The sequence below is a fragment of the Herpailurus yagouaroundi genome, unplaced genomic scaffold (genome assembly GCF_014898765.1).
Source record: "Herpailurus yagouaroundi ecotype Mexico unplaced genomic scaffold, PumYag 139, whole genome shotgun sequence".
NCBI lineage: Eukaryota > Metazoa > Chordata > Mammalia > Carnivora > Felidae > Herpailurus > Herpailurus yagouaroundi.
Genome location: NW_024412394.1, coordinates 11,910,043 through 11,918,776, shown reverse-complemented (window position 1 = coordinate 11,918,776; position 8,734 = coordinate 11,910,043). Strand labels below are relative to the sequence as shown.

Sequence of the window (8,734 nt, the reverse complement as noted above, 5' to 3'; positions counted from 1 at the left end):
AATCCATTTGCTTCAGCACCAGCAGCTCCCCATCGGGTCTCTCCTGGAATGCCCTCAAAAACAGACCCCTCACTACCTCAGGAAGATGAGCTACTGTAACTGCTGGTAGGTGTGACCTTGACTTCAGCCTGCGCGTCTCTGCCATCGGCCTTCTGCTGACCTTCAGCTTGTCACCCTGAACCATCGTGTACTTGCCTCATGTTGTGCCAACCCTCAAGATACCTAAAGCCTCGGGCCGAACAGGTATCAGGACAGATCAGTGTCATTCGGAGGGAAACTTCAACCTAGGATTTTTTTTTTTTTTTTTTTTTTTTTTTTTCTGCACAGTCCCTTCAAACTGATTTTTGGTTTGAACTCAATTCCGGAGCCTTGGCTCTACTTCTGCAAAGTCCCGTCCCTCCTATCCCCCCTTCAGCCCCCTCTCCAAAAACCCTGGACGAGGCAGGGTTTCTGAGGCTCTGCTCACCCAGGACAGGCTCCCAGACGTTCCTCTGCTCTCCCTAGATGGAACGTGTGTTCCATAAGCCACTTCTGATCTCCTCAACCCCAATCTCACATACGCATACCGGGGTTCTGACCAAAGGATTCAATCCTTGTATCTGAATCTAGGATTTATATGCCAGCCCCTCCTTGTTCTGGAAAGACTTAGTCTTTTGTTGTTTCTAATCTAATGCAACACAAGTCCCTTAAAATTAGAACCTATGCGTTTGAATGAGCGTATGAGTAAGAACCCAGTACTGATGAGGTCCCTGGCTGCTGTGGTTGAATGTCAGCTTAGCTGTTTCTTCAGCGAAACAGCAGAACAAAGCACAGTCACTTTGGGCCATGGATTCTTTTCCTGAAAAAAAGAAGGGGGAGGGCTTAGTCAGTCAGAGATACAGGAGTAGTTCAGATGTGTGTGACTTACCCTCTACTGAGCGCCTCCTGACACAGGACCCAGGAGAGAGGAGGTAATGATCCCCACCGGTCAGGACAGCACTTTCTGGTGCGCAAAGCCCCCATAAGATCCAAGTCGGCTCCTGATAGGCCATGACGGAGCACCTGCTATCATCTCCATCTGATACAGATTAAGAGACGGAGGCAAGAGGGGTTAAATAACTCTCCCAAAGTCAAAGTGAGAAGCCTGGGCTCTGTGACTACTATTCTCACCACTCTCAGCTGCTTCGCCCCACCCCCCACCCCCCTTCAAGCTGTTTACACACTGGAATTGACGATCCCTCTCTGTGTGGGACACTAGGCGGGGAGCCCCTGCAGGGCAGGGCCCTTATTCTATTCATCTTTGTGTCTCCCCCACCCCACCAGCCCCGCAGGCACCAGCATTGTAGACCCCCAAGAAATAAATGTTGAATTGGTTTGAACACCAGTGAAGCTTCTTTGGAAGTGGGTGGCTAGACCTAATATGCCTTGGCTTTTAAAACAGAAAGTCCCCCAGAGTTTCAGTGAAAGTTTTGGTGAGAGGTTGGGGCATCTAGGCCACTGCAGGGGGCAAAGACAAGCAACCTGAACCAGCAGGGATCCCACAGCAGAAAGGCCCTTGCCACTCACGTACTACTCACAATGTGTCAGCATCAACATCCCCCGGAGCTGATTGGAAATGTAGTCTCAGGCCCCCACCCCGGAGCCACTAAGGTAGGATCAGCATCTTAACAAGCTCTCCGGGTGGGTCCTGCCCACCGAAGTCTGCGATGCATTGGGTGTGCCAAGAGCTACAGAGCCCAGGCAGCTGCTGGCCTCAGCCCATCAGCCATGTGCCTTGCAAATGCTCCGGAATGGGCTTGTGCTCTGCAATGTGGTTTCTGACCCTTGGTTCATTTCCAGGAAAAGAACAATAGATCTGCTTCTGACAAACGAATTCTAATTCCACTAGAATTCTAATTCGAATGGGAAAGTGAGAAGCACCCTGCCTCCTTATGGGAAGTGAGATCTTGGAGGGCATAGATTATTCCAGGCTTCTGAAGTTCCATCTAGGTCCCAACCAGGGATGGAGACGTTTTTGGTTATCATAGCTGGGGTGGGTGGTGGCATTGGCACCTAGCGGGTACACGCCGGGGATGCTGGCTTCCTGCGTAGTGTCCAGTCACTCCGTGACTCAGTTTCTTCCCCAAGCCAGAGGAAAGGGATGGATTTACCAAATGCAGGGGAGTCAGGGAGTTTTAGAAAAGAATCATGAGGACTTTTAGAAACTTAGGCAACCAACGGAATGGGAAAAGATATTTGCAAATGACATATCGGACAAAGGGCTAGTATCCAAAATCTATAAAGAGCTCACCAAACTCCACACCCGAAAAGCAAATAACCCAGTGAAGAAATGGGCAGAAAACATGAATAGACACTTCTCTAAAGAAGACATCCGGATGGCCAACAGGCACATGAAAAGATGTTCAGCGTCGCTCCTTATCAGGGAAATACAAATCAAAACCACACTCAGGTATCACCTCACGCCAGTCAGAGTGGCCAAAATGAACAAATCAGGAGACTCTAGATGCTGGAGAGGATGTGGAGAAACGGGAACCCTCTTGCACTGTTGGTGGGAATGCAAATTGGTGCAGCCGCTCTGGAAAGCAGTGTGGAGGTTCCTCAGAAAATTAAAAATAGACCTACCCTATGACCCAGCAATAGCACTGCTAGGAATTTATCCAAGGGACACAGGAGTACTGATGCATAGGGGCACTTGTATCCCAATGTTCATAGCAGCACTCTCAACAATAGCCAAATTATGGAAAGAGCCTAAATGTCCATCAACTGATGAATGGATAAAGAAATTGTGGTTTATATACACAATGGAATACTACGTGGCAATGAGAAAAAATGAAATATGGCCTTTTGTAGCAACGTGGATGGAACTGGAGAGTGTGATGCTAAGTGAAATAAGCCATACAGAGAAAGACAGATACCATATGGTTTCACTCTTATGTGGATCCTGAGAAACTTAACAGGAACCCATGGGGGAGGGGAAGGAAAAAAAAAAAAAAAGAGGTTAGAGTGGGAGAGAGCCAAAGCATAAGAGACTGTTGAGAACTGAGAACAAACTAAGGGTTGATGGGGGGTGGGAGGGAGGAGAGGGTGGGTGATGGGTATTGAGGAGGGCACCTTTTGGGATGAGCACTGGGTGTTGTATGGAAACCAATTTGACAATAAATTTCATATATAAATAAAAAATAAATAAATAAATAAAAATTAAAAAAAAATTAAAAAAAAAAAGAAACTTATTCTTCACAGGCATGAGAAAAGTGGAAATAAGATCCAAAGGAGTAAAGAGGGCCGGGGACAAACATCCACGAACAGGGGCCCGTGCGAAGGAACAAATGAAGCAGAGCGAGGCCAACATCCAGAGAGTACATATAAAATTTTTATTTCTGACTCAAATACTTTCTTATTCATAAGAAAGACTTAAATATCCCCCCTTCTCCAAATACATCAGATTTTTTTTTTCACTTCTCTATTTCCCCAACTTCTTAAAATGTGGTTATAATGAGAAAAAATAAAGTTAATCAGCCAAAAATAACTCTTTCGAAAGAAATACATAAACGGCCCCAGAGATCAGATACACCGTCAACAACCCGGCGAGGAAAGCTGGAGCCGGCTTGCTTTCCCTCCATACACATGTGGGACGCGAGAGGATAGTTCTCGGAGCATCCTTCCCGAGGTCCCACCGCCATCCAGGGCCACCAATCCTGCCAGAGCTCAAGGCCTTTTCCAAAACGAGGAGAAGGGCCTTGGAAGGGCAGGAGAGCCCAGGGAGGGGTGGGACAGCCGTGCTTTTGCTGAGAAAGGGCCTGTCCGCCCAGAGCCTGAGAAGCACCATCATTTCAGACCGAGACGCCCTGCAGAGTAATCCCCTCCTCTGCTGCCTCTGCTGGGCTCCCCTGTGACGACGGGCAGGCCAGGCGGGGAGGCCCGGTGCCCTGGGGGTCCCTTTGCTGAGCGCGGCTAAGGTGCACAGGCAGGCGGCAGCTCGGTTAACTAGTCGGCGTCCCGGGCCTCCTGCAGGGGCTGCGGCGGAGGCGCCAGGGACGAGGCCAGCTTGGTGAGGGCCCTCGCGATGACGTCCAGGTGGCCGTTCATGGTCCGCAGCTCCGCCAGGATGTCCCCGACGCTGGCTTCCAAGCTGGCGGGAGCAGCGTACGGGGCGCAGGGTGGCGGGGAGGCTGCTGGGGCCTCAGCGCCCTCCTCCCTGCCCGCTGCGCCCGGGCGCGGGGCACGGCCCCTCTCGGGCCCCGGTCGCTCCCGCTCATCCCTGCGGACGCCGGGAGGGGTGGCCGCGGGGCCTCCGGGCAGCCAGTCGCCGAGGCGCGGGGCCCCCTCCGGGGAGGAGACGACCACCGAGTAGAGGCCCGCGCGCCCCGGGGGCGCGGCGGCCGCGGGGGGCGGCGGCGGCAGCAGCGGGGGCAGCACCGAGGCGCCGGGGGAAAAGGCCTGGGGCTCGCAGGAGGAGGAGGGAGAAGGCAGCGCGGCGGTGGAGGGGCCCGGCTCCTCGGAGGAGAGGAACAGAGTGGTGGAAGACGGAGAGTCCAACGTACTGGGCTCCGAATCTGTCAAGGGAAGACAGGAGAAAGGGTCACTCGGGCAGGTGCGGCGTGTTAGCTGTATGCCCAGCTGCACGTTGGGTGCTAAAGGAACTGAGAAGGTGGACATTTACTTCCCACCCCAGACTTGCAGTCTAGTAAGGAAGAGTGGGTTCTTCATGTACCAAGAACAAAGTGGGAAGGGGGTGGGGCTGAGCATAGAAATTCAGAGACAGGGAGATCATGGAGTCCAACCAGGCATCCAGGTGGGTCAGGTCTCCTCTGAGGTGTAGTTGGTGGCCCTACTGTGAAGACAGTGGGGCCCTGGGGGACCATGCAGAGTCGCAGCCTGGGTGGAGGCAATCTTGCCGAGGACACTGAAAGGAGGGCCCTTGCCCACTATCCTCAGAAGCAGAAGTGTGTTAAACGGATGGCCCCCTTCACTGCCCCAGCAAAGACAAGCTCTCAGGGGGCAGTTGAAAGAGTTTGGGGCCAGGAGCCAGATGACCTGAGTGCCGACTGTCACTCTGCCAGAAAGTGCCATGGAACTTTGGGCTAGTCCCATCCCCCGCTTAGAGACTTGGTTTCATGTCTCCATCTGTACAAGAAGGTTGGGTGCAGTGATCCCTCTGGGACACTTCCCAGACTGATCAGCCTGCTTTCAAAAATCTTCAGGGGCGCCTGGGTGGCTCAGTCGGTTAAGCGGCCAACTTCGGCTCAGGTCACGATCTTGCGGTCTGTGAGTTAGAGCCCCGCATCAGGCTCTGTGCTGACAGCTCAGAGCCTGGAGCCTGTTTCAGATTCTGTGTCTCCCTCTCTCTGACCCTCCCCCGTTCATGCTCTGTCTCTCTCTGTCTCAAAAAAATAAATGAACATTAAAAAAAAAGTTAAAAAAAAAAAATCTTCAACTTGAAGCCTTGATCTGAGGTCCTAGAGCGGGCTGCTCTCAAAGACCTGGAAGGACTTTACAAACCCACCTTTGTTAGTTCTCTCCTAATCCCCTGAGCCTCCAGAAAGAAAGTGGGAGGCAGCTCTTTGTGACTGGGTATGGTAACATGGTTTACCAAGTTCACATCGAAGGGTCCACATCAAACCAAACGACCTTCCCTCAGCCGTCTCAGCGGCCCTGTTTGCTGCCTCGGGGTAGATGGTCCGTGCTCACCTCTCTGAGGCCTCGCTCCCAGTCCCAGCTGGAGTGTGTCTACTCTTGGCTTTCTGCATTGTCTGTTGGGGGAGCCCCCCTATATGCTCTGCCCTTCAGGGGTTCCAAGACTTTCGGAGGCAGGACTTACCTCAGCTTGTTATCTTGGGAAGGGCGCCATGATGAAAGAGGCAGTGAGCAAACCTATCCCCCTGGGAAGGTGAACAGGCGTGCTTTCATCGCTCATCACCGGTGAGCTGTCCCTTCACCTGGGTCTGGCTGGGACTCGGAGAAGCCCGGGTCACCTGGTGAGAGCTGGTTCCCTCGTGCATCCTGACTCTTGCACCCAAGTGTTCTCTCAGGGCCCACAGGCCTCAGATGCTCAGGTGTCGTGTCCAGTTTGTGTGGTTGGCAATTACGTCTGATGGGACTACAGGCGCTTACTCTTTGGGGGAACAGAATTTGTGGAGACGCCACTATTATGCCTAAAAACACCTCTGGTGGAAACTTCATGGGTACTTTCTCCTGTTGGTTTTCACAGAACTGCCTCTTCTCCACCAAACCTTAATTTCCTCAGGCTTCTGTGATGATCTTCTTTTGTAAACCAAGAACCCCAGACACGTCTAAGCACAGAACTCCCGTGAGTTGAAAACGATAAGAAAAACTCTACAAACTGATCTCGTTTTACTAGAGGAAGATGTTAATGAGCTCCACATAGCAGACAGGAGGCTTTTGCAGCAAATCAAAGAGCCGTCTAATGTGTGGAATGAAATGGAAGCAAGCACACAGAATGTTCTAGCGCAGTGTTTCCTAAACTTTAGGACAGGCTGTGATTCAGCAGGTCAGGGGTGGGGCCTGAGGCTGCATTTTTAGCCAGCTTCCAGAAGATGTGGATGCCGCCGGCCTGGGAACCACGCCTTGCATAGCAAAGGTATAGACCAAATACACAGCTTAGCAATAAAACATAGGATTCGTGGCCATAGCAACCGGAGTAACCAGGGATAAAAGCAACCTGGAAGCCTGATGTGATCCTGAAGATAATTACAGTAATGAGACTAATGACTGACGTCTCTCGGCTGGCAGGAGATAGGAGAGGTGGCCTCTCCCGCAGTTAGTTTGACAGTCCCCCGCCCAGCCTTGAACCTAAGAGCACTGGCTTCACGAGGCATAAAGACTTCCTAAAGAAGAAACCCTTTCACTGTTGTTCCAGCTAAGACTTCAAAAACACATCAAGTTGTCAGGACTCAATCCGCCCTGACTGGCAAATAGAATTGAAAACAGAAGCATCTTTTTAACAAGCGCATTACCTTCCTGAACTTTCTCCGGGCTGTCAGGAAACTTGGTTGCAGCCCTAGCTCAGCTAAAATCTGCACTGAATGATTTATAGTTCTCTTCCATCCCTGCAACTGATAATTTTATCCCTTATTTGGACATGCGCCTTTGAATCAATGACATCATTTTTATGCAGCTTCATTGACTGCCATAAACTAACGTCAGGGTCCTGTTGTTACAAACACAGCTCTTGGTGGAGGTTGGGGGCTCCCAGGTGCAGAGGGTCAAGTTAATCAGATTGCTCAACTCCCCCCTTCACCCCCTCACATGGTCTCTGACCCGTATCCTGCTTTATTAGTCTTCTGAACATTATGACCACCTGATACTTTATGTATTTTTTTGTGTGTGTGTGTGTCTATCAGCATGTCATTCCTATAAAAACAGAGATACTGCTTTATTTCATTCTCTGCTGTGTCACCAGGGCCTAAACAATCTAATAGATGCTCAATAAATACTCGTTGAATGAATGCCATATAATCATCAGCAGTCCAGAAACACAGCCACAAACGCAATAAACTGATCCAGCTGGATGTTGTTTAATCATTCAGTGCTTCAATTATTTACACAGTCGTGCACTATTTGAGACAAACTTACACTACAAAACTTATTCCTTGCTTATCTGATATTCAGGGGTAACTGAGTGCCCCATAACTTATGTGACAACCTCGTGGGAGGTCAACATTTTCATCTTGTTTCCTAGATGAGGAAACTAAACAAAGAGAAGCAAAACAGCCTGGGTGTTTTCGTGGAATTTCAGAGTTAGAAGGAACGTTTGCTATTGTTCGGATTAACTTCCAAAGGTGTGGAGGTGGAGGCCTGTGCGAGGGAGGGACTTGCTGGCTAGTGACACGGCAGAGAACAGAACAGAGAACACAGAGGGACACAGTCTCCTCTCTCCGAGCAACTAGTCGGTCTTCCCGGTAGCCGGTCATGGAACAAGTCTGCGCCCAGGGTTGGCGACGCGCCAGGTGCCATAGAGGCCCTGGAGACGCAGCTGACCCAGACATAGTCCCTACCCTGAAGGAGCCGAGACAGGCCTGTTGGCTCTCGGGTTGCCTCAGGCACTGGTTAGCACTGGTTTGCTCAGAGAGCTTGGAGCCTCAGCCTTACAAAGGTGTACTTGAGGCTGGCGTGGGAACTGGGGTCACCCAGCCATTCAGTCCACCCTTTCCACCACAGCCTTCCTCTCCCCATTGCTACCCCCGCCTTCCTCATACTTACAGCCATTTTGGGGAGACGCTACTTCCCGAGGTGGGAATGGTGAGTTTTAACTAAATTTCGGTGATTCTGGTTCCTATTTACCATCCCAGAAATATCTTTGCAGAAGTCAGTTTTGAAAAAAAAAAAAAAAATATATATATATATATATATATATATATATAAGCATTTATAAAGGTTTCATTTGCTCTAGAAATGAAAGAATTGTCAATTAAAATAATGAATTATGGGGTGCCTGGGTGGCTCAGTCAGTTAAGCTCCCAACTCGATTTCGACTCAAGTCACCATCTCGTGGTTCGTGAGTTCAAGCCCCGCATCGGGCTTCACGCTGACAGTGCGGAGCCTGCTTGGGATTCTCTCTCTCTCTCTCTCTCTCTCTCTGCTGGTCTCTCTTACGCTCTGTCTCGAAATAAATAAACTTTAAAAAAAACATTACAAAGAATGAATTATGAATTGAAATATATATTGAAAAAGTATATATTGAAAAATATATACATGAAAATATATATTGGAAAGATATATAACTAATAAGCAACTT

At 50.1% G+C, this 8,734-nt stretch overlaps 1 protein-coding gene across 1 annotated transcript in view; it reads right to left on the bottom strand.

The window, feature by feature from the left end:
* Window positions 1-3,327: 3,327 nt before the first annotated feature.
* Window positions 3,328-8,734, bottom strand: part of RUNX2 (RUNX family transcription factor 2) — a gene marked incomplete at its 5' end in the record, with an annotated part of 233,366 nt that continues 227,959 nt past the window's right edge. The window contains one exon of the mRNA XM_040473123.1: window positions 3,328-4,532. Within this exon, the coding sequence (XP_040329057.1) occupies window positions 3,964-4,532 (569 nt within the window). The remainder of the gene's footprint in view (window positions 4,533-8,734) is intronic.